The 26857-nt window shown below is 39.9% G+C and overlaps 1 protein-coding gene across 3 annotated transcripts in view; it reads left to right on the forward strand.

Annotated features, from left to right (window-relative positions):
• LOC148024280 (uncharacterized) overlaps window positions 1-3943 on the forward strand; it is a 38594-nt gene extending 34651 nt beyond the window's left edge. The window contains exons 3-6 of one of the 3 annotated variants that reach the window (XM_087693890.1): window positions 2313-2476; window positions 2565-2796; window positions 2999-3266; window positions 3464-3943. In XM_087693890.1, the coding sequence (XP_087550016.1) occupies window positions 2313-2476; window positions 2565-2796; window positions 2999-3241 (639 nt within the window). In that variant the 3' untranslated portion in view covers window positions 3242-3266; window positions 3464-3943. Of the gene's footprint in view, window positions 1-2312; window positions 2477-2564; window positions 2797-2998; window positions 3360-3439 lie in introns of those variants that run through there. The other 2 variants (XM_087693888.1, XM_087693889.1) reach the window with 2 other exon arrangements.
• The last annotated feature ends 22914 nt before the right edge of the window (window positions 3944-26857 follow it).

Consider the following 26857-nt stretch of genomic DNA (forward strand, 5'->3'; position numbering starts at 1 on the left):
CATGTTGATTGGTGGTAGGGATGTTCATGCGTTAGACACATTGAAACAAAACCTACATAGTAGTTTTGACATGAAGAATCTTGGTGAAGCAAATCACATCCTTGGCATGCATATACTCAGGGACAGATCGAAAGGTCTTCTTTATCTGTCACAGTAGGAGTATGTATCCAAGGTTTTGTAGTGTTTCAATATGGAGGGGGGAAAAGTAATTGGTGTACCATTGTCTCCATATGTGAAAGTCAATGCAGAGGACAACCCTACATCATGTGATGATGAAAAGGATGAAATGGCCAAGATTCTGTATGCTTCAGTTGTGGGTAGCTTGATGTATGCTATGGTTGCTACACATTTTGACATAGCATTTGTGGTGGGAGTGGTTAGCAGGTACATGGCACATCTTGGTAGAAAGCATTGGGAAGCAGTGAAAGGTATCGTGAAATATCTTAAGGGCACAAAGGATTTGTGCATTTTCTTTGAAAAGCAGAAGGCATTTGTCGTTGGCTTTACAGATGCAGACTATGCTAGTTATGCTGACTACATGAAGTCTACTTCAGGGTATGTATTCACCTTCACAGGGGGAGTAGTTTCCTCGATCTCTAGGCTACAAAAGTGTGTTGCATTGTCTACTACAGAGGTAGAGTATGTGGCTGCCATTGAGGCATGCAAGGAGACTTTATGGCTTTCACGTTTGGTGGGAGAGCTTGGTATTACCGAGACCCCTTGCCCTCCATTGCGATAGCTAGAGTGTTATCTTGCTAGCACGGAATCCCATCATTCATGCAAAGATGAAGCACATATAAGTGAAGTATCACTTTATCAAGGACTCCACAACAAAAGCATTGAGCTTGTCAAGGTACATACAGATGATAATCCTGTAGATCCTAGCACTTAGTTGCTAGAAATTGTGTAATTTCAGCATTTCCAAGAGGTTAGCTCATTCCAATTTAATTTGGGGCTAAGTTTGACCAGCCAAGGGTCAATTGAAGGAAAATTCTGGGGTGAATCAAGGGGAAAATTGATCATAGTAACAAGGGATGCCCATTTTCTAGCTTTGTGTCCCAATCCCATCCTGTCCCCATATCATTTCAGTCCTGTCCCCATGTTAGAGCCCCCTCTCATAGTAATAGGGGATGGCAATTCCTATCCCCATTCCCATTCCTGTTCCCAAAACCTATCCCATGCTATTGGAGCAATCTTAGTGTCTTCTTCCAATTGCAATACAAGTTAAAGAAATACCGCCAGGGGTGCCAATTTTTGGGACCAATCATGTGTCCAATGTTCAAGATTAAGTGGTAACATTTATATTTCAGTTAATGTGAATTTTAATTAGTGCTTAATCAGGTTATTACCACCCGTTTGGATGAGGAAGGCTGGTTTCAATCCACTCTTCCTGTCCCCTCCAAAGTCTTTGCCATGTTAAAATCCAACTATCTAATGATTAGCATGAGGTAAAGACTGGGAGAGGGCGATTCAGAAATGTCTTCTTTCTCTCTGGGCATGCATGAAGCCAATGCTCACCTACACAGTTCTTGAATCTCTATGGCACTGACCGGTGGAGCCTAGTATGTGAAACTTTGCCTTGGCAAGATTTTTCCTCTACACTGGGATATTCTCTCTGCTTGCACTGTTCTTTCATGAGAATGTCACCGTCGTTTATCTCAAGCCTTCCTCATTGCATTTTGAGGAAAAGAACCGTATACTGTTGTTCTGATTGAATAAGTTCCTTGGTGTCATCTCTTTGCTGGGGAGGTGCAGCATGGGTTTGCACCATAGGGTGTGGCTAAAATTTCAGGAGTCACAACGTAGCAAATGCTTTGCCTTTCCGCTTGTTCTTTGCTCCAGTTCAATTTGACATCTCATTCAGATCATTAACCTTCAATTTTATTCAGTTGGGTTGTTCATGTGCCATAAATATCATGTCTTAGCTTTAACCTTTCATTAAATGTATTGAATGGACTCGTTATTCTGACCTTAATTTCTAATGCCGACCAAACCTTACTCTGACTTTAGCTATTTTAAATATATTCATTGTCCAGGTTTTTAAAAAGATGACATATTTTCATTGGCAGATGTCTATTCTCGGTGTCTGGATGTATGCATTGGTTTGTTTGCATTCTTCTCCAGCCTATGTATGTGACATTGATGCATGATGAATGCATTTTTCTGAGTCCTTATGCTTGAGTTTTCTGCATATTAGGAATCCAAGTTAACATGGCATCTAAGCAACAACCTATGACAATTCATGATGAATATCTCTTTCTTACCTACGTTACAAAAGGAGTCTCAGCTGATGTCTAGTACTTGTGGAAAAGGTTGGTGCCATTGTAATTACAGGGAAGGGTAAAGCCTTTGCAGCTGGTGCAGATATCAAGGAGATGAAGGATAAGAATCCTGTTGACATCTATATGTCCTCCTTTCCTTCAAGGTGGAATGATGTAGCTAATATACGAAAGCCACTTATTGCTGCAGTGAATGGGTAAAATCTGAGATTGTGTTGGCCTGCTGTATCTATTATTTGTCAAAACATGGCGTGTTTTGATTTTATTTGAACATCATACAATTAGATATGCGCTAGGAGGTGGATGCGAAGTTGCTTTAATGTGCGACATTGTTCTTGCTGGTGAAGCAGCTGTATTTGGTCAACCAGAAATAAATCTTGGAACAATACCTGGTATGGGTGGTACACAAAGATTAATACGTGAAGTGGGAAAATCCCGGGCTATGGAGATGATTTTGACAGGAACCTTCTTTATTGATGCTCAAGAGGCCTGTCAAAGAGGACTCGTCAGCCGCATTGTAAGATCTCTTAATTCTTGCTCAACATTTTTTGTTCTGCTCTGCTGTGCTTTTAGTTGGCCCTTAGGGAGGGCACCACTAACACCGGCAAAGTTGCTTCCAACTCTATATATGGTTCACTATATTTGTACTGTGAGAATTAAGAATCTACTATTGAGCTCAAAACATTCTAAAAGCATAGGATTTTTCAATGATATTTCAGATTCTGGGAGGCAATGAAAAGCTGCTTGAAGAGGCCATTGCTGTTGCAAATAAAATATCAAAGAAATCTAGACCAGCAGTGTGTATGGCTAAGGCAGCTGTGAACTCAGCATATGAACTAGGAATAAGAGAAGGCATAAAGAAAGAACAGGCTTTATTTGGAGCAACATTTGGATTGAATGATCAGAAGGAAGGCATGGCTGCTTTTGTTGAAAAGAGATCTCCTCAGTTTAAGAACAATTGACATGGGCACTGACTGACGAGTAACTGTGAGTAGCAAAATTTCCATTTGTATCTATTTCTCTACACCTGTTGTACGTACAGTATTTTGATGGGTAATGCACCCTTAGTTTAAACTTGTATACCTTAGGGGAAACATCAAGCCTACATCTTGCGAGTTAGCCTTTTTGCATAACAACTTACATATGCTTGTGTGTGCAAGGTTCCATATACTTGGTTTGTGAAGTATTGTCTGATCTGATAAGGAGAACTTCTGTGAGACTAGTGAGGCGGCATATGGTTGCATCCCCCATTTTCACCAGCCCTTGGCGTGACAAAAGGCTTGCTTGGTTAATAAGAGAGCTAGATAACCCACGACTCAAAGCCTAAACGAGTTCTTCATAAGATGTGTAGAGTGCAAAACTTTCAAGTGGAGAGGACCACAAAACTTCCAAGCGTGTAGAGGAGTGGAGGAGCGTAAAGCTTCAGTCTTTTCGTGTACCATTTGCCATGAAGCCTAGGCACTTATATTAGGGGGAGTAATTTCAAACTCTCAATATAAGATGCTGCTTGGTACATAGTGTCTCGTGACAATATTGGGCAAATTGTAATGGTTTGAACTTCTAGACAAGCAATGGAGCTTGTACAACACATAAAATCATATATATTTTCAAGCAGTGCTAGTCAAAATGATGACCTTTGTTTTTGTGCCATAACTAAAGTGATTGGGGTGCAATAATTTTGTCGACCACTATACATCTCTCTTGTTTGTTGTACGTGAATTCTTTCTTTTGTGTTTCTTTCTCCACTTATGGTCTCTTTTGATTTACTAGTTTGCATGTGCTTTTTTGCTATCATGGTATTGGTTTGTGTTCATGGAAGGTATGTAATGAACATGATTGGGCGTGCAAAACATAACCTGCATGGCAACAACCAATGCACAAACAATGTACGTGACATTCAAATGCCAGCTTTAAAGTGCATGGTGCGGCATACTATCTCAATTCAAATGCAATCCACATGGAATTGCACCTCAGGTTGGTGATTGGTGGCAAACATCCAAACACAAAGTGAACATCAAACGCTTCACAAAAATGTTACAAACAAAATATTTTTGATCTTGGCCAACTACCAAGTCCTTAGGTACACCCTTGAGGGAACCCCTCTATTGGCAAATATAGCATCCATGGCTCAGATGCATTTTGACATGCAGAAAACCTATGTGAGAAGGTTTTAAAAGATTGTAGATGCGCAAGGATCAAGGAATAATATCAGGAAATCACTTCATTACCTGACATGAAGGGGTCCTACATAAAAAAGTCTCATCTTCAAGTGAACATATATCTCATGGTTGCTTGTAGCAGGTTATGCCTTATGGTTCATGTAAGTCAAGTTTACCACCAACCATATAGTCACCCCAAGTGCATGAGTTTGGTGAGTCAAGGAGCAATTAACATATCATTGACATTTGAGTTCATATAAATAGAAACATCTAGAAGAGGATGACACAAGTGTTGAACATTTGTGATATGAGAGACTCACAATTCAAGCACATGTAAGGTGGAGGATAGACGTGCCACTTAATAAGAGAACTATAGCTAATCTTGTGTCTTAAGGTGAAGGCACTTGGAAAAATTTGCTACCATACCTTGCAAACTAAGTGCATATTCACAAAATAATTACATGATAACTATGGAGGTAGGACAATGCATGATAACTATTCATAAGTAAGCTGAGTTCTTGCACACAAACACTCTAGGAATTAATGTCTCCATGACAGTCCAACACTTAGTATCAATAATCAAGAAGAACTCACCTTTGCCCTTTAGTGAGATGACAATCCCAAGAAAAATGATGGGGCATTGCAATGGCCAATTTGCTCAAAGTATCTGATTCCATGTCATACCTTTGAAGGGTTATCACAACGTGTATTGTTAAAAATGTTTGCACCACGAAGAAATAAGCTCCATGCATTGTAAATGATACTAAACTCTCTGAGTGGTCATGGTCATCTCTTGGTTGTGAGCCCTACATTGAGTTGGTGAGGGACATTAGGATCTCTTCCAGGTCTAGTCATTTTGATAATTTTAAGTGATTTTATCCTATCCCTAGTTTGGGATCCATCCATGTTTTTGGCTTGGGATATTGTCTTAGAGGATTTTAGATCACTCTTGCCTATTTGTAGGCCTCACTTGTTAGTTGGTCAACACTTATTTAGTCATTGACTTATCGTGTTTCCTACCTTCTCTCTCAGAGCCTCCATGTCGCTCCATGCCTTAGCATATGCAAGAGCCAAGCCTTGTGTGAGTCTCCTTTCATAAATAAGATCTGTTTCTTATCTTTCTCATTCTTGCCTTTGATACTTCTCCTTGTAAATGTGCACCCTCTATCAATGAATCTCTCACATAGTATCATTGCCATAACACCTTTTCCAGTATATCTCCTTGTCCACTAGCTTTGAGATTGCTATTGCATACCTTCGTTCCATACTCCCTTTGTAGCTATTAATCCTAGCTTTGCATGTCATTGACCTTTGGCACTTCTTTGCACAGTCATTTAGCTTAGAGACTTGGGCATACATTTGTTGCCTTCAAATCCATGATTGATATTGAGTGTACTTCAACCAACCAAGTGGACACTGATTATGGAGCAGGGACAAGACTTTCAAGGTCATGACTAAGATAATTGGGATGTGAGAAAAACCATGATGCTTTTGGTTGATGTAAAACTTGATTTCGATCACATAACAAATGGTGGTAGGCTGTCCTGGTGCGCAGATCGGTCGTAGTATGCTCACGTAGTGAATCCCGGAAGGTCCCCAAGAACAATGAACTCTACCTTTTTGCACAAAAAACAATGTAAAAGCATGAACAACAAGAAGCAAGAGACCAATAGGGTTCAATCTCCCCCCATGCCTTGTGTGAGCGCTTCACAAAGTATGTATTTTATGTATATTTCCATCTTCATGCTCAATAATAACCCAATTTAAAAAAATATGACAAGCTTTTAGTTTTTGAGTTTGCTTTCTACAAAAATAGGAAATAAAGCTAATGGACGGTGCCCATAGAGTCTGGCACGCCCAATCTCAATGTCCAAATACAAAAAAACATATCCATGCGCATATGCGCATACAAAATAATAATCAATAATCAATGCCTCAATAGACATGACAAAATATAGGCGTGGCGCCTATCAAAATATAATCCAAAGGTCGAATACTCGCTAGACTCCAATGCTTTCCTCCGCCACTGTTGCTATCTCTACACATCAACTGAAGCATTCACAATCGTTAGTAAAATAATACAATTAAACCGACAAAAGTGAATACCTAGCAGTCTTCAGCTACATAAATAAATCAACTGGTTAGAAATAAATCCTAACCTTAATTTATTACGAGTGCGCACTCTAAACTCATAAACGTTTATGGTGCGCAGATCGGTCGCAGTATGCTCACGTAGTGAATCCCGGAAGGTCCCCAAGATAGTTGATATGTGCTGGTGGCTTCTTTGAATGACAATTTGCTGCGAGATGCCCCGGCTGGTGACACTTATAGCATACTATTGGCTTGGCTTTGGTTACATTATTTGCAATGGCTGAAAGTCTGGGTACATTTGGATTTGCTTGTGGAATAGGCTTAGGATTTGGATTGACATTGGATGGTAATGCAGGTGGTTTAGCCCAATTCTTGCGGAAAGATGGTGATGAGAAACGACCTGGATTAAACCTTCTAAAATTAGAATTGAATTGTTTAGATCCATAATTACCATTGGCTTGAAATTGTTGTGGTCGTCTGTCTCTTCCGCGTAACTTATCTTCAGTGTCGTGAGCTAGGGAGATGGCGTCTTCAAGGGTAGCATGCTTGAACATGTTCACTTCAGCGTAGTAATGTCCAAGAAGTCCAGACATGTTAGATAACGGGAACAGATTTCTTGAGATTGATGGAAGCACGAGTGTTCTTCACCTCCCAGCCATGCCTAGATAAGTACTGGCCCTCAAGCTTATTCCTTTTGCCAGCCGTCAACTTGCTGGAGTCCTACTATTTCTGGACTCCCTTAATCTCTAGGCTCCCCTTAACCCCGTTCGGGCGCCCAAGAGCCCGGACGGTCTTTCTCGTGCATGTTCCCCTAAATTTACCTTAATGTAACATTAAATATTCCTTTTAATGTCACATTCCATACTTATGACCTTAATGTGACATTAAATATCACTTTTAATGTCACATTAATGTCACATTTTCTTCCCCTTAAGAATCGGTTTCGTCCTCGAAAACGATACTTGGAAGGTCTAACTGTAAATCGGGAAACCTTTTCTTTAAAATACTTACTCGCTCCCATGTTGAGCTTTCTTCTGAACAATCTTTCCACTTAACCAAACATTCTTGATAAATAGTATTCCTCGTTCGTCTATTACGAACATTTAATATTTTTTCTGGTTCATATGGATTAGATTGGTCATAGAATAACTCCTCAATATTATCATTTAAGATTAAATTATCCAAATCACCCAGCTTCTTCCTTAATTTGCTTACATGAAAAACTGGATGTATTTTACTACGAGCAGGTAGTTGGAGCTTGTAAGCCAATTCTCCCACCCTTTTAAGTATTATGAAAGGACCACAATACCTTGGTGAAAGCTTTGGACAATGTCCCTTTTTCATAGTTTTAGTTTGTTCAGGCACCTTAAGATAGACCAATTCTCCTTCTTCAAAGGAGATGTCTCTTCGGTGAGGATCTGCATATGCTCTAGCTCGACTTTGAGCCTTTTTAATATTTTCTTGAGCAAATTTTAACATATTATTCATATCCTCCAAAAAGTCTTTAGCTGCCTGAACCTTTTCCTTATGCAGTTCTATTGCAAAAGGAGCTCTGGGCTGAAACCCATACATCAACATAAATGGACTATATCCAGTGGAAGAGTGTTTGGCACTGTTATATGCAAACTCTGCTATCGGTAAATACTCTTCCCAATTAGTTTGCCTTTTGCTTACATATGCCCTAAGCATATCTTCAAGAATTTGGTTAATCCTTTTAGTTTGCCCATCTATTTGCGGATGATCCGCCGTACTTATGCTAAGTTTAGTATCCAATTTCCTAAATACCGCACGCCAAAAATGGCTATCAAATTTTCTATCCCGATCAGAAACTATATTTGCCGGAAGGCCATACAATCGGTATATGTTCTCTACGAACAATCTAGCCAATTCTGGTGTTTTAACATCAGTTGAAGTTGGAATAAACCTAGCCATTTTGGTTAACCTATCCACAATTACCCACACAGAGTCGTGCCCCCTCTGTGTTCTAGGTAGAGCAACAATAAAATCCATGGAGATACTCTCCCATTTTCCCGAAGGAATTTCTAATGGATGGAGAAGTCCTCCCATTTTTAAATTTTCAGCTTTATTAACCTGGCATTTATTACATTTGACCACATAGTCAAGGACGTCCTTATTCATTCCAGGCCAATAGAACTGCCTTTTAATAAGACTATAAGTCTTATTAACTCCTGGATGTCTCGCACTAGGGGTATCATGACACTCAAAGAGTATCTGGCGCCTTATTTCTATATCTTTCGGGACACATACCCTACCCTTGTAGAGTAAATAACCATTATCAATGGTAAAATTCTTCCACTTGAATCCAGTTTGAGCAACCCCTGATGCTCCATTTCCTAGTTGAACATCCTCAGATATTCCTTCCTCAGTAGAAGCACTTTCATTTGGATCCCCATTTTTTATTGCTTCCCATATGTTGGAATATGCCGGATCAACCTGGCATTTCCCTTTTAAAGATTCAAGCAAGCTGGAAGTGAACTGAGTAAAACTCAATTCATTAATGATGGGCATTCTGCTGAGTGCATCAGCTACTATATTATACTTTCCTTTTCTATATCTTATTTCATAGTCGAACTCTTGGAGGAGTTCGGCCCATCTGGCTTTACGCCCATGTAAATCTGGTTGATCATTAAGCCACTTAATGCTTTCATGATCCGATAAAATCAAAAGTTTGGCACCATACAAATAATGCCTCCATTTCTTCATTGCATGTACTATTGCATACAGCTCCCTCTCATAAACAGAATAATTCTGTTTTGCACGATCTAATTTCTTGCTTTCAAAAGCAACTGGTTGACCTTCTTGTAATAAGACCGCGCCTATTACCTTGTCACTAGCATCAGCTTCAACCACAAATGGTTTATTGGGATCCACTATTAATAATACTGGAGCTGTAGCAATAGCTACCTTAAGTTTTTGAAAACTTTCATTTTGGTCTGTTCCCCAATTAAAACTTTTCCCTTTCCCTTTAAGTTGGTCTGTCATTGGAACATCTATTTTGGCATAATCTCGAATGAATCTACGATAAAATCCAGATAAACCTAGGAAGATCTGCAGCTCTTCCAGGTTCCGTGGAGGTGGCCATTCAATAATTGCCCTTACTTTTTCTGGATCCATGTTGATTCCCTCTTTCGAGATTATATGCCCTAAATATTTGACCTCTTGTGCAAAGAATTCACATTTAGTTTTCTTCGCATAAAGGGAATGTGTTCTTAACAGTTGGAATACTAATAATAAGTGTTCCAAATGTTCTTCTCTTGATTTACTAAAGATCAAGATATCATCCAAAAAGACTACTACAAAATGTCCTAGATAGGGCCGTAAAACACTATTCATCAGCTTCATAAAAGTACCTGGTGCATTAGTGAGACCAAAAGGCATCACTAAAAAATCATAATGCCTGTATCTAGTACGAAATGCCGTTTTGGAAATATCTTGTGCCTTAATTCTTATTTGGTGATAACCTGATCTTAAGTCTATCTTTGTGAAGAATTTTGCCCCTTGCAATTGATCAAAAAGATCTTCCATTCTGGGCATAGGAAATTTATTCTTCACCGTTATTTTATTAAGTGCTCTATAGTCAACACAAAGTCGCATAGAACCATCTTTTTTCTTTACCAATAAAATTGGTGAAGCCCAAGGTGAATTACCAATGTTAGATAACGGGAACAGATTTCTTGAGACTGATGGAAGCACGAGTGTTCTTCACCTCCCAGCCACGCCTAGATAAGTGCTGGCCCTCAAGCTTATCCCTTTTGCCAGCTGTCAACTTGCTGGAGTCGTACTATTTCTGGACTCCCTTAACCTCTAAGCTCCCCTTAACCCCATTCGGGCGCCCAAGAGCTCGGACGGTCTTTCTCGTGCATGTTCCCCTAAATTTACCTTAATGTAACATTAAATATTCCTTTTAATGTCACATTCCACACTTATGACCTTAATGTGACATTAAATATCACTTTTAATGTCACATTAATGTCACAAGACATATACTTCCGCTTATGTGTCGTCTCTGGTACGTCTTCAAGCATGCGTAGCTGTAGGAGTGTATTTCAAAAACGCTCTGTATACTGTGGTATATGCTCACGATCCCGTTGTTGAAGTAAATCCCATTGCTTGATAGCCTTCTCATGAAATTGCGGTGGAAGGAAATTCTGCATGAACTTCTTCTTGAAATCTTTCCAAGTAGTAGGACATTCTATGCTCTTGCGTACTACAGTCCACCAAAGTGATGCTCTGTCTACCAAATGATTAGTAACACACTTGATTTTATCTTTTTCTAGATAGGTTTCCTCATGGAAATAGTCATCAAACTGGCTAATGAATGATAAAACAGTCTTTCCTTCTCGTATGCCATTGAAAGTGCGAAATTTGAAACTTCGTTTACTTATCTTTGATTCCTTGCGAATGGTTTGAGCTTCAAGAGTGGCGTCGATGGTACGTCGAATCAAATCTTCAGCTTGAGGTTCTTCTTTGTCGGTAGACGCTCTTTGTAATTTTGTCAATTGCGCTTGCAATGCTTGCCTAGCCCTTCATTCTTCTTCCAATTGTAGCATAATTAGATCCAGCTTTTGTTCCATGGTAGGCTCAGGTAGGTCGTCTTCAGCCATAGGATCATCCATATATGGGGTTGTCATCTTGTAAAACTCAATAAACCTTTCTCACTCAAAATCAGGTTAGCGGGATGAGCGTAGCTCAAATTCGGGGTTACAAGGCTATGTATTTGTGGGTATTTCTTTCTCAATTTTCAGAAAATCTACAATATTTTTGTCTTCGTTTGCTGAAAATACTTCAGCGGACGTGTAGATAGATAGAATACTTTGCCACGAACAACTTTCCAGTTCAGAATTTTTGCGCAGAAACAAGCCTTCTAGGAGTTTTGAGCACTAGTCAATTCTGACTCCAGTTGACTAGTCTGACTTGCAGAGTTGCAGACTTAGCCGACTTGTAGAGTTGCAGATTTACAGAACTTAGGCCGACTTGATGAACTTGCAGGACTTGATTCCAGTCCACTTGCAGAACTTGACTTTTGATGCGCAGGACCCGGAGTTTGGTGACTTTCTTGCCCTGTGTGACTTGCAGAACCTTGCTTTGACTTAAGAGATTAAGCTTAAAAAGCTTAATGTGGCCGTCGACTGATTTCGTGGGGGGGGGGGGGGGGCGTTTTGTTGACGACGCGTGATTTTCGGAACCTCCTCAGATACCACGATGTGAGATTTGAAGCAATTAAGCTTCTTCTCCAAGCTTATAAACTCTTAAGTTCAACTTTGAAAAAAGGGAGATATGGATTTTCTCACTGTATAACCACGACTTGATGAAGGAGATGAATACGTGGTCCTCCGCCTACACAGCTTGGTCCTTCACGATCTGATAGTAGAAACAGGGGTTCTTGATCGCCAGAAGTCTGCCTGTATCGACGGTTCGCGACGAGATTGAATGTAGAGCCCGATTGTTCTTGGAGCTCCACCTTCGCTCGAGATGGGTAGCGATTGGAAGCTCTTGATCTCAGCTCCGCTCTGATACCACTGGTGCGCAGATCGGTTGCAGTATGCTCACGTAGTGAATCCCGGAAGGTTCCCAAGAACAATGAACTCTACCTTTTTGCACAAAAAACAATGTAAAAGCATGAACGACAAGAAGCAAGAGACCAATTGGGTTCAATCTCCCCCCATGCCTTGTGTGAGCGCTTCACAAAGCATGTATTTTATGTATATTTCCATCTTCATGCTCAATAATAACCCAATTTACAAAAATATGACAAGCTTTTAGCTTTTGAGTTTGCTTTCTACAAAAATAGGAAATAAAGCTAATGGACGGTGCCCATAGAGTCTGGCACGCCCAATCTCAATGTCCAAATAGAAATAACATATCCGTGCGCATAGGCGCATACAAAATAATAATCAATAATCAATGCCTCAATAGACATGACAAAATATAGGCGTGGCGCCTATTAAAATATAATCCAAAGGTCGAATACTCGCTAGACTCCAATGCTTTCCTCCGCCACTGCTGTTATCTCTACACATCAACTGAAGCATTCACAATCGTTAGTAAAATAATACAATTAAACCGACAAAAGTGAATACCTAGCAGTCTTTAGCTACATAAATAAATCAACTGGTTAGAAATAAATCCTAACCTTAATTTATTACGAGTGCGTACTCTAAACTCATAAACGTTTATTAATTTAATATGCATTTTGCGGAATCACCCGCTATGGAATCACCCATGTACACACTAAATTAATGAAACGCCCGAAAAGGACAGGCGTCCCCATCAACTTCTCGCACAAAGAATCCTCTTTGTGTATGAGCCCCGATCATCTAAGTTTACGGAATCCATCGTAAAACCTCACGGAATCCACCGTGGAATATGCCTCCTGGCATCATGTCCCTACATATTAAAAGCATACTATGAAGGTGCCAACATTCTATGTTTTCATGTTGGTCAACTTCTCATTGTAAGCTCTATTAGAGTCTAACGGAGAGAGAGGAGCTTTGACAACTATTCATGCATTCACATTTCACTCTCTAACTTAATCATTAGTCTTCAACCATGTTCATATTGTATAGTGGTTATGTTTTGCATTTTATGCCATGTGGTAGGCATGCGCTTGTATTAGAGGTTGGTTGAATAATATTTCACATGATTATTTTATTGTTGAACTAATTTGCAACATCTCAAACCCATTTTCAATAGGTCAGCTTGTTTTGCATTATTTAGTTATACATAGCTTCCCCTTTTAGTGTACTAGAATAACCATATTTGTACACATTTTACTAACCCATTCCGATACTCTTAATGATGCAGATTAGCAAGATATAGGGGATGTTTGATAGAGCCTTGTATTCAGCTTTCATTTATGTGTAGTTTTGTTCATTTTTTTCTACGTTTACTCCCTCTCTTTCGTTGTGTTTGTGATCTTTTGTTGCACACTTTGACTTAATCAAATAAGCTTCTCGAAAGGAAATGGTTAAGGATTTTCCATACTTGCCTTTGAAAGTTTCACATCATGTGTCTATGTCCAAGACATCTACTTAGAGAGCATCTACTCCTTTGGAATTGGTATCTTATAGTTGGTGTATAGAAATTTGTATAGCCCCATGCACATGGTTTCCTCAGGGAAAGCCAAATATTTACCTTAGTAGTAGGTGATGACTTCTCAAATATCTATGGGTCTATTTTCTAGAGCTAAAACCAAATGCTTATTCTTGATTTTGTGAGTGGGAGATCTATGTTGAAAATTAAATTTCCTTTAAGACTTCAGGAATTTGAGGTGATCTCATTAGGAAAAAAAATGAACACAGAAATGGGCCTTTTAGCCTTAGCTCCCCCTTCCCCCTTCTTCTTAACACAAGGAAAAGAGGAGAGAAAAATAGTAAAATAATCCTCTTCTCTCTCCACTTTTGCAATTTCGTTTTGCATTTTTTTAAAATCCACCACAAAGGATTTGCTTAGATTCCTTCTCTCTCCTAATTCAATAACCCTTTTTCAACCAAATTTTATATTAAAAAAGGTGTTAGTTATGGGAGTGTGGTGCTTGATTTTCAATGCAAAATGATTAGTAGATACGAAGTAATTGATATTTCAATCGAAAATAAGAAAAAAAAGTTTTTAAGTTAATTTTAAGATATTATGGCGATTTTATATTCTATATTTTGGGTCAAAAAATAAACATGTTGATTAATTTTTTCATTTTTTGGAGTGTTTTTGGAGGTAAATTTAAATTTTCTAAAATATGAGAACTCTTGGATACCCTTATTATCTGAGCCATTTTTTCCCATTTCTTTACTCTCTCATGGCTCTACTATAACCTCTTCTATTTGAATACGCAACCTTCATTATCACAAAGAACTATTTACACCTCTCTTGCTCACAATCACTCATCCATAACTAGTGTATGCAATCTATCTATGTCTATCTATCTATCTATCCTCCCTCATTGCACTAAGCTACCTCCTCCCCCTTCATACCTAGTTTATCACTATAAACTCAATAGCCCTATTCCTATTAACATACGAGTGTGTCATTTGACTTCTCTTCACTCTAACTCTCTAGATACTAAACCTCACATTCTCATTAGTATCTCTATGTAATCAATTCATATACATGCAGATGGGCATGAGCAATAAGTAAAATAAATACATGAAAGGAGTTGCATATTGAGGCATAGGTTGAATATGCCCCATTATTTAAAAGTACCTAGCGTACCAGTGACAACTCTCATGTTCCACATAGTTACAGACAAATGGGATTGAAGCACGTGGACTTGTGGGTTGATGGGAGAATCTACCCAATTGATCTTCTAACTAATTAACCTTCAACTTTCTAAATAATTACAAATTTTTTGAAGTATATGTGTGAAGGTAATAATGGGTTTCTTAGTTACACTAAGCAATTTAATGATCAAGCATTCAAAGTGTTTACAACCTACCAAGAAACTATAAAAGATAATCATGATGTATTCACTACACATCAACTTTATATACAACAACTCATACGATGTAACGTACCCGCCTTTGATTACGTGACGATAAACGTTTTAGTAGTCGCCTAGAGTTTATCTTCCAACCGTCACCATTTGTACTCTAACCAGAATGATCGAATTTTGTCCGGCTAGTTAACCCTAGGTCTACCCCGCAAGGGAAGCGTCTTGTCGTTACCCACGGAGGACCGACTTGAAGGTTTTTAATTGACCTAACAATCACCTATCAACAACTAACTCATATCTGGAGATGTCCTTCAAGAGGCTTCTTCTCCGGAAGGAGCAACTGCCATTACCCTTGGTTCATGGAGTACAACACTCTTTTCCAGTAGTAGGCTAAGGATTTATAAAATCCCTTGCAGTGCTCTGGCATAGCCACCGTACATTTCCCCTAAGATAATTTACAGTTCGGGTTTTGAGACCAAACCCTAAGTAAGTCAGTGAATCGGCCCTTCCTAGAGTTTCTTCCTAGTGTTTGTTTTGGGGAAACCTCTCGGCTAACTGAGACCACCCTGCCATAGGACTAGATTCGTTGAGAATCCATCCACTCGTTTCCCTCTATGGAAGCTCTTAATTATCGAATTACCTACCACATTACGTGAAACATATAAAAACAGCTTCATTAATTAAAATCCTTTTATGCACAATTGTTTGTTTACGTAATTTACTCACGGACATACAATTAGAATAAAAGAAATTCATTGATTATGTTCCATAATGTGTGTTCTCCTGCCCATAAAGGAGAAAATTTACAATTTCACGTGTTGCCTCATTCGGTGCATTTACACGTCACCAAGATCAAATCCACCTATAGCTAGCGTTCATAAGTAGAACTCGGGCCATACAGGGGACCGAGTAGTTCCTAGGTGTGAAAAGGGATTTACTAGCCAGAGCCTCCCTGGCACCCTATCCACCTCCTACTTAATATGATCTGTGCTGGGAGACCTCTCGCCATTGGAGCCGACGGTCCATGCTTCTGCGGCGGTAAAAACATCCCCTTTGGTATGGGGATTCAACACCTATCCTTGGGGGAGGTATAGGGCTCCTCAATTCTTATATGTTTCAATTCTTAATTCAATCAGGATCTAATCTAGAAGATCACAAACAAGATTGATGTCTACAAGCACTTATGACTTCAATCAATCATGCAACTTTCAAGGGATGCTTAATTCTAGTAGCAATCGACACTTGAGTTTCACATAATGAAATCTTTCCCTTGGAATTTAACTAGGGGTATCTAGATTTTGGAGTCTCTAACTTCCCAGTTCTTGTAACCAAGTTTCTTGGCCTTACGTCAGTATTTCTCAAGAGACTTATCTTATTTCTATTGAATTTGGATATAACTTTTTTAGAGAAAATCCTATGGTATCGTGATTGATAAAGGGTTGTTATCCACGCCCGTGAGTTCGTTAGTGACTCCCGTGCTTGCAACTCCAACTATTGCTTTCACGTTAGTAGGGTCATTTGCAAATTTTCCTTTTGAATTCTTTTTCTTCAAGGCCATGTCAGAAATATGATTCATAGAAGAAGAAGAAGAACACGGTAGTAATACTAGTTGGCAAGGGTGTAAGACTCTCGATGATGATGGATATTGCGGGATTCAATGATGTAGGCCTTGCGGATGATTCTTCTTGCCTTATGGAGAGCAATACTTCACTCTCTCTAAGAGACGAAATAGAGATGAGAATAGAGGTATGATAGAATAGGATAGAGTTCTTCAATGTCTTCTCTTCTCGGATCAGAGTAGAAGAGGATGAGAGATCTTCAGCGTATCCCCTTCCTTGGGTTGAATGGAATGATGTTTCTTTGTCTCATGGAATAGTCTCCTTCTTCTCGATCAATGTCTCGTCTCATCAGGATTGCTTTTGTCGCCCTTCCTTCTCGATCAATTTCTCATCCCATCAGGATTACTCTTGTCGCCCTTCTGGTTATCCCCAAGCCCTCAATTTATAGTTTTGCAAGGGGGTAGAAGAAAGGAGCTTTTCGTTTTAGTGATTTTCTATGACATCATCGACGACAAAGAGAGAACACTTTCTTTTAGCACTTAGCTTTAAAGCTTACGTTATTTTTTTTCACTATTTTCGTTTTTTTCTGCCCTGCAACTTTTTTGGATCATAACTTCGTCGTATGAACTCCAAATATAGTTGTTCGGGTACTCAAAACAATCGGAACACATTTGGTCGACAAGCTAGAATGGGCAGAATTGCAAAAATCTATGAAAAATAGGTGAAAATGATAAATTTTTAAATCACGTTATTTTTATCCATATTTTGTCTTGGACGACTTATTTCCTTCAAAATAAGTCATCGTATATATTTGGATCCATCTAAAGTGGGAATTAAGTCATCTAAACACAATACTAGAGATTTCAGACTATTCTAGTAAACCAGTCTTGCTTCTTGTAAATTCTGAAAAGATTCTGCAATTTTTTTCATATATGGATGCACCTTAAAATAAACTAAGTAATGGGGATATTACATATGACAAGTGGCATAGCTGAATGAGACTATAATTCAGCAAAATAATCAAATTATCACAATGCACAACACTATCTATGAGATTGGTATTCTATAGGAGGAGGTAAATTTACAGGGATGAACTTAGAAAGATCAATAGCAAGCTAATGTAAGGGTGCAAATTAAAAAAAAAACCTCATTAATGAGTTACTTGTGAATAACAATCGGTGGAAGCGATGTATTAAAGCATGCAAGGAAGCTTAGAATGAAAACCTAAGTGAGGGTGAGCTTGGATTATCTATTAGAAGATTGCTAAAGATGAGTACATTGGAAAATACTTTGAGCAATCCAAAGTTCAAGGCTATGAAGGAGAAAGTGATTGAGTCCACATTGAAAGATGTGTCAACAGCTATGGATGCACAATCCATTTATGAGAAGGCTAGGGGAGATTTGAGGTCAATTTTTGGCCCTGTAAGAAATTAAGGAGAGAGAAAGTGCTGTGCAATTTATAAAATAAACCATTGGAAAAAAAGAAAATCGCAATCCAAGGAAAAAAATGGCCCTTGGTGGGTGGAAGCACAGTTTGGTGGTGCAAAAAAAGGGCCAATTTTTGTTTGTGCTTGGTTGGTGCTTCCATTACTTTTTTATTTGGATTTTGGAGGGAAATCTCTAGATAAGAAAAGTTAAAATCGTAAAGAATTTTGAGCACTTGCTTGGCCAAATGATGTTATGTTGCGATGTACGTGTATGGTGTCATTATGATCGCGTATGGATGGAGTTTATGGAGTGGACTCAAGTTTGAACTACTGAGTAATGTCCTATCCCACAAATAAATCTCATCATCATCCAATTGATGGGGCACAAGAGGTGTGCTAAAGATCATTTCCTAGATACATCACAAGCCTCCTCCAACCATTAAGCTCTCGACGCATCTCCTTCTTGGTGCTTTGCACCTAGTTTTCTAGTTTGCTAGTTGCCATGAGGACTCCATGAAGGAAGGGGACTGTTAAATCCACCCTAGTGAAGCCCCCAATGACGAAGCTTAAGGAGGGGATGAAATTCCCTCGCAACATCAACAAGACATTGAAGTCTGTGCTAGAGGAGACGTGGATTCCAAACATTGGTGCAAGCAAGGATAACTACTCCATGAGCAATCCGAGAAAATGTTAGTCCTTTTTTGGTGATGAAGACAAGTCCTTGATGAAACCTAGAGGTGACCTTCCATGGTATTACTTTGTTTGAGATTCACTTTGTTTGTTCTGTGTTTTTTCACATTTAGCTAGGACTTCATGCAATCTACCATACTGGCATATATGGTGAATGGTGACATCAACGCAACATTATTGCTCGATCTCAATGTTTCAATTCCTAAGATCTTGTTGCTGGATCATGAGTCTTGCGTGGTTTAAACCTATAATGGGTCACCATGAAGCGAGAGAGGCCACTTCCAAGGAGGGTAGAGAGTACCATATCACTTGTTGGTGACTCTTTTGTGAGGTGAACCTTGCATGGGTCGCCACACCAAGCAAGAGATCCCCATGTTAATGGGGCGAAGGGCCCTCATATCACATGGTCATGACCCTTGCACGTGGTGAGGATGAGAATTGTGTTTAGGAGGTGAGAAAAGCCTAAAGATTGAAGACCTCCTTTTGGTCATGGATTTTGGAAAAGCTTATGATAGGGTCTCACAATCCTTCCTGCTAGGAACCCTCCAATTGATGGGGTTTGGGGAAACCTTTCCATGAAAGAACTCCTTCAGATGTATAAAGACTTTTCTCTCCCTTTTGGCTCTAAAATCAGCAAGGCAAAAATCGAGATAATCATGCTCTCATGGAACCCTCCCTCGAGCTGGCTCATAGAGATAAGCTTTAACACAATATAGCTTGAGGCACCACTGAGATACCTCAATCGTCCAATTGGGGTAATTCTAAAGCAAAGATTTGATTGGTTGTATAGCAAGATTAAACTCAAGATGTAAAGCTAGTCCAAGGGTCTCCAACTAGTCCTAAGAAATGAAAAATAACATGGAACTTTTCATTAAACTGCCAACCTAAAAAATTGTCAATCTATATGGAAGTGTAAATTTTTTGAAAAAATATTGATGGATAGGCGCAATAATAAGAAATGCCCATCCAAAATAAAAAAATAATTAAAATTTGATAATATGTTCTCAATAATTATCTAATATTTTTACTCTTAAGGGTTAGAGTGGGTTCTCTATATTGTAACTTTGAATTTCAAGTGATAATGAGTACAAATTTACTATCTCCAGAGTTCATCTTGCTAGCAACATGTAGTTCCTCCTCAGTCAGATCCAAATAGGGGTGGACCATGACATGTTCCTCTAAAGGTTGTTTGTGCATGATGGCCAAGACTTTAAATGAGGCAGGAGCCATATAGGAAGAGTCATACTCAATAGTTTTGATTGCATGTATCTACTTGGCATTGGTCATAATTTGGCAGCCCTCTTGTTCCCACTAGAAACATACAACATACCATTTTCATAGAAAGGAAGAGTTAGAGTCGGCTAGATTTGTCAGCTCTTCTAGCTTCGGGCTTATTGTAGAGACTTTGCTCCTGCAATAGGATGTGATCATTGCATGTGAGCTTGCTCTTGAGAGATCTCGTTATCAATCAAGGCTTCAGCCATTTCAGGAATCTTGACAAACACAAACTCATATTCCTTCCAAGTGCATATCAAGGAGTGTACTTCCATTGCTAATGTCTCATCGAGGAGGCCTAAGTTCTCTAGTCGTTCATAGCTCCTAGCTAGCACAATGAATGTGGCATCTAAGTGTCTCATACACGTGACAAGGTCATCCCTTGTATTTGCAACTAGGTCTGATCAACGTAAGGATGGATCTATGCTTATATGGAAGTGTTAGGTTGAGTTGGTTTGGGAAAATTTGGTTGTGGTTTTGGTCAATAGACTTATTGGGGCTCGATGGGTTTGGTTCCTTTTGGATCAATTGGTCTCTCAGTTCCTCATTGGCTTACTATTTGGTGGAGATGGGCTAGAGGGCCTGGGTGGAGGGATATGCGTGCCACTCATAGTCTTGGGCAAACAAATATAGTAGTTGCCTTCATAGTAGCCTGGGTTCGCAACATGTCTTTGGGCACCCATTGTGGCTTGATCATTCGTCTACTTCTATAGTGCCAAATTTTTCTCCTTGGCCTAGGGCTTGATGTTTTGTGTTATGAGTTCATGCAATTTGGCTTTTAGGTGGCTGCGGTTTGGTGTTTGGGCACCCATTTGAGATGTTGCTCAATGGTCTTGGGTGTGTCTCCCTTGGGTTGTGGCTATTTTGTTTTGGCAAGGCGGAACAAGTCATGAACCCCCTTCTTAGACCTTGCACTTGGTTCCTCTACTGGTGACACTGCAGGGCTGCGATGGAGCTATGCTGCCCTTGCTGAAAGCCATCACTATCTAAACATTGCCAATGGCAAGGAGAATATGCTGCAAGTCATAATCAACATTGCAATGTACTTGTTTTTTGAATGTGATCACCTCCCTTGTCAATGAGTGTATCAAGGAAATATGTCTTGTGACCAGTGACCGATATACATAGATAGGGAGGTGCATTGCTTCCTCATTCTCTTCCTCAATCTTAGTGATGGTGGCTACTCTTACATTTATAGGTGGGTTCAATATTGGAGGCTCGTGTGGTGGGTACGCTGGTGTTTGTGAATTGCTAGAGCTCTTGGCCATCATGCAGAGTGGCACTGATGGTGGGGTCCTACTCTTTGGCAATTGAGATGGTGTGCCTTTGTGGGACTCCCGTGGCTGTCTTTGTAGCCTGCTTATAATCCTCTTCATCATTTGAGAATGGCATGTTAATGGTGGCCAGCACATGCATCCAATCCCGCTTGTCCTTAGGGAAAGGGATGTACTTTGTTAGTGGTTGATAAGAATTACTGACTTGTGAGTCTCCTTTAAACATAGCCGAGATAGCATCTAGGTTGACTGGCATGGTCTTCCAAGTATCCATCTCAACTCTTACAACCTCCGATTTATTGCTTAAGAGTATGAGATCCGTTGCCCACCCCAATCTTCTATCACACATGCATTTTGCATCCAGGGTTGCGGCCTAGTAGGAAGTTGTAGTTCACTCCCTTCATGACTATGAAGTTCATTGAGAACTGGACTCCTGCTATCTTCAAGGGCTAGTCTTTTAGTACTCCAAATGGTATGACCTTCATTCTATTAGCCAGCATAACATTAAACCTTGCGGTCTCCATGGGTGGGTTACCCCAAGCCTTGCAGGACTGCACGAATGAGCACACTGACTCCAAGTCCCCTATCTACAAATCCCTTCCTTGTAGCATCTCCTAATACATTGACCATGCAAGATTATGTGCATCTCTGTGCCTTTTCAAAAGACATTTACGTGTAAAGACTTAGGTATTGAGTTCAAGGTTAAGTTTGGTATGTGCGTTATTGCATTGTGGTTAGGCAAGTCAGTCACTCCAAGCTTGTCATGTCATTCTACCCACTGCTTCAACCCTTGCCATAGCGTCGGGTTCTGTTTAAGCATCTCTCCTAAAGGTAGGGTCACAGGGGCTGATATCAATGTCATGAGCAAGTTGTCAACTTCTTGCTTTTCGTTAGGCTCTATACTCTTGTGCCAATGATCTTGGGCAGTTTACCTACCTGTGTCATCTAGGTTTTCTTTATGCGGTGCTATGTGGGGTGTAGATGCGTCTCTTGATTTGAACCAAGTAGGCAAGAACAGTGTGCTCACACTAGAGTGCTCATCGATTTCACCTTCGATAATGGGTTCCACATCTTTTAGGTGTGCTTGGGCTTTTCTCAACCACTCCTTAACCTTATCCACCACTTTTAGTTTGTGCCTCGGATGGGATATTCTCCAACCTTGGCACTTCCCTTTTCTTCTATCTTAGCAGCAGATATCTTTGCTTTTGTGTCCATGACTTGCTTCCCCTTTGGTAATGTGGTGGAATTGTCTATCTTAATAAGTGTAATCTTTGTCTTAGCTCTCTTTTTCCTCCTATACCTTTTCTTTCCAATTGAAGTTGCATCGAGGTTGCTAGATCCTAGTAATGAAATACTGGCTTCCTTGCATACGTATGGGTCATTACATTTAGTGGAATTGGTGTGGCTTTGCCATCAAGTGTTTCAACTGCGAACAGTCCCAATGGTACGGATGGTAGTACAATAGTCAAACTAGTGAAATATTTTCACCTAGGGCACTCCATGTCAAGATTGTGGGAGAGAAGGAAGGAGTCTCACTTGAAGCTTTCTTGCTTGCACAATGGGGGAATACACACAAGGGTGGAGGCTGAAAACAGTTTTCCTATTCTTAGTTGTGTAAGCCAAAAGAACTCTCTTACAAAGAAATAGAAGAACCCTATATATGGGTCTTAAAACAAACTCAACTAACTAAGGTGGCATACTAACTGAGCCACGAACTAGAGTAGATAAGGATAGCTGTCATGTAGCTATTATTCATGGGCGGTGTACCAACCGCGTCTGCAATTGACAAGTCGGTGACATAAATACACAACGGTCACCCTGGCGTATCACGAGTGGAGCTCGATATCTCAACACTCCCCCTCGAGCTCAATCCCAATTCCTGCACACCAAGCAGGTCTCTGAACTTGTGCAGCTTCTCTGCGCCCAATGCCTTCGTAAATATGTCAGCTACCTGATCCTCTGTGCTGACATAAACTAGATCAATAAGACCTAGTAAAACCCTCTCTCGCACATAGTGATAATGCACCTCAATGTGCTTTGTTCTAGCATGATAGATTGGGTTATTTGCCAAGTGTATACTACTCATGTTGTCACAATAAATGACCATACTTGAGTATGCGTCTAGCCGCATCCAAATGTGGTTTCCTTGGAGCCTGCATAAACTGACTTACCAATCCAACAGCATAGCTCAAATCTAGCCTGGTAATAGTCATATAAATCAAACTTCCTACTATGCGTCTGTACATAATAGGGTCTTCTAGAAGCTCACCTGCATCTGTGCTCAGCTTTACATTCTGCTCCAAAGGAACTGAAATAGGCTTACAGCCTGTCATCCCATATTTGGACAGCATGTCCAATCCATACTACCTCTGCAAGAGCTGTATCCCACTTGGTGATCTAATCACCTCAATGTCCAAGAAATAACGCAGCTCTCCCAAATCCTTCATCTCAAACTTATGCTTCAATAGCATTTTCGCATGAAGGATATCTTCATCACTGTCACCTGTCATAATCAAATCATCAACATAAATGACAAGTAGCATAATACCTTTCTCCGTTTTTCTCACATAAAGTGAGAAATCTGCCTTGGAAATCTGAAAGCCAATAGTGACAAGATACTGTCCTATCTTGTCAGACCATGCTCTAGGTGCTTGCTTCAAGCCATACAAGGCTTTCTTCAACCTGCAAACAAACTCAGGATAAACAGCATGCACATAACCTGGTGGCTGCTCCATATAGACCTCTTCTTGCAAATCACCATGCAAGAAGGCATTCTTTACATCCATCTGATGTAAAGACCATCCCTTTGATGCAGCCATAGCAATGACTGCTCTTACAGTTGCCATCCTTGCAATCGGACTGAATGTTTCTTCATAGTCAATGCCATATGTTTGTGTATATCCCTTGACTACTAATCTTGCCTTGTATCTGTTCACAGAACCATCTGCATTGTGCTTCACCTTATAAATCCACTTACAGCCAATTGCATTTTTACCTTTAGGCAAAGGTACCAATTCCCATGTAGCATTTGCTTCCAAGGCATCCATTTCTTCATCCATGGCTTTCTCCCATTTTTCTTTTCCCATGGCTTGCTCAAAAGAGGTGGGTTCTGGTTCCTGTATCACTTTGGCCATATATGCATAGTGAATGGCTGTAAATCCATCATATTTCAGCCTATCCACAGGATACCTAGCTCTCGTAGATCTGCGCAAAGTAGGTTCACTCCCAGGTGCTCTCAAAACATCCCTGGTCTTCCTTACTCCAGGTGTAACAATAGAAGGAATACCCAACTCATCATCAATGCTTTGTTCTGAGCCACTGGATTCACCATCCACATAAGAGTGACCTGCATTCACATCAAACATGGGCTGATCAACCTTCTCTTTTCCTTTTCGTGATACCTGCATACCACTATCTGCATTGCTTTGAGAAGATTCTGCTGATCTCAATCTGCCTGTCCATGGCGAAGAATGTGAACTACTGCTAAAGGACGCTCCAGGTCCACTAATATTTTGTGACTGCTGCTGTGAATTCTGTGCAACATTACCATTTTGTGCATCTACATCATTAATCACATTTACTGGTTTATACCAGCTACTCATCTCATCAAAAATAACATCTCTGCTCACTGTAAACTTACGAGTACAAGGATTATAGCATCTATACCCTTTTTGCTGCAGAAAGTAACCAATAAAGATGCACTTCTCAGCTTTTGGATCCAACTTGGATCTCAACTCATCTGGCACATGTACATAGGCAATGCAACAAAAAATTTTCAAATGAGAAATATCTGGTTTCCTACCAGTATACCTCTCCTCTGGAGTCATTCCATGTATTGCTGCAGTGGGAGTCCTGTTCATTATGTAGACTGCTGTAGCAACTGCTTCAGCCCAATAAAAATCTGGCAAGTCTTTTTCATTGAGCATGGCACGAGATACCTCTCCAAGATGCCGGTTTTTCCTTTCTACAATTCCATTTTGTTGTGGGGTATGACTGCATGAATATTGCTGCTTTATGCCATGCTCCTGTAGGAACCTTGCAAACTCATTTGAGAGGTACTCTCCCCCTCCATCTGACCTTAGGCATTTTATTTACAGGCCTGTTTCTTTTTCAACCATAGCTTTAAGGGTTTTGAAATGCTCAAACACTTCACTTTTCTTTTTCATAAAATACACCCAAACTTTTCTGCTATAGTCATCAATAAAACTGACAAAATAATGATAGCCTCCAAGAGATGTAGCTTTAGTAGTCCACACATCAGAGTGGATTAATTCCAATGGCTTCTTACTCTCTTGAACATGTCTAGGAAATGGTTTCCTTGCCTGTTTTCCAAACTAACAGGCTTCACATACCTTATGCATTTCTGCAACCTTGAATTTGGGCAATCTTGCAATAATATTTTGGGCTTGCATTGATTTAAGTCACTGTACATTAACATGACCAATGCGTTTATGCCAGATATCAATATCTGCAACTACACCAGTCCCATGTGCAAACATTGCTGCACTCAATTCAGGCATGTCTGCATCCAATGTAAACATTCTGCCCTTCTTATTTCCTTTTGCTATCAAGCGACCTTTATTTTTCATATCCTCAACAAAGCATCCATGAGGATTAAATCTGACATGCAAGCCCTACTCAACTATTTGACCAACAGAAACCAGATTCTTGGTGATATTGGGAACATGAAATACATCGGACATGTATTTCTTTTTCCCATCCTGCATAGACAAATGAATTTTTCCAATCTGCACAATAGGATGTGCAGTATCATCACCAGTCTCCACAAATCCTGGTTTTTCCATTTTCCTTGCATCCTCCATCCATTCTGCATGACCTGTCATGTGGTTTGATGCACTTGAGTCAACATACCATACATCGTTGCTTTCTTCTGCACTTGTCACAGAATTGTTCATGTGCTACACCATAAACACATGCTCATTTCTATCATCACCCTGTCTACTAGAGGATGCATAATTTCCTTGTTGCAGTTTTCCATTCATGATGTCATTCTACTTTTTATAGCAGTCTTTAGCCATATGACCCATTTTACCACAATAGTAGCATTCAACATTACTGTTTGCATTTTGGCCTCTTTGCCATCCACCATGACCTCTTTGCTCCCCCTGCCTCTAGAGTTACCACGTCCTCCTTCATAGGATTGGTTTTCTTGAGTTTGCTGTATATTCTGATTTTTACCACGGCCTCCAAATCGGTCTCCTCTACCTCTGCCTCTACCTCTTCCAGCATTTGAGTAGAAGACAGCTTCTTTTGAAGTTCCTCCTGAAGAAGATGCACCACCATTTCTCTGCTCCTCAGAAATTAGAAGAGCAATCAACTCCTCAAAATCAGGAAATCTTTCACGGACAGAAATGGATGTTCGAAACTGTGCATAATCCTTTCCTAGACCATTCAAGGTTACAGAAACTAAGTCATCATCTTCCACTGGCGACCCAATGGAAGCAAGTGCATCTGCAATCTTTTTCACCTTCATGTGGTAGTCATTGATGCTCATATTTTCTCTTTGCACATTATGCAACTCTTGCTTGAGTTGCATTTTCTTGGCTTGCGTATTTGTGCTATACATTTTTGACAAAGTATCCCATACCTCCTTTGGCGTACTTGCATCTTGAATATGCACAATCATAGAGTCTGAA

The sequence above is a fragment of the Lygodium microphyllum genome, chromosome 15 (assembly GCF_053477565.2).
Source record: "Lygodium microphyllum isolate KBCC chromosome 15, Lygodium_microphyllum_v1.1.10, whole genome shotgun sequence".
Lineage (NCBI taxonomy): Eukaryota > Viridiplantae > Streptophyta > Polypodiopsida > Schizaeales > Lygodiaceae > Lygodium > Lygodium microphyllum.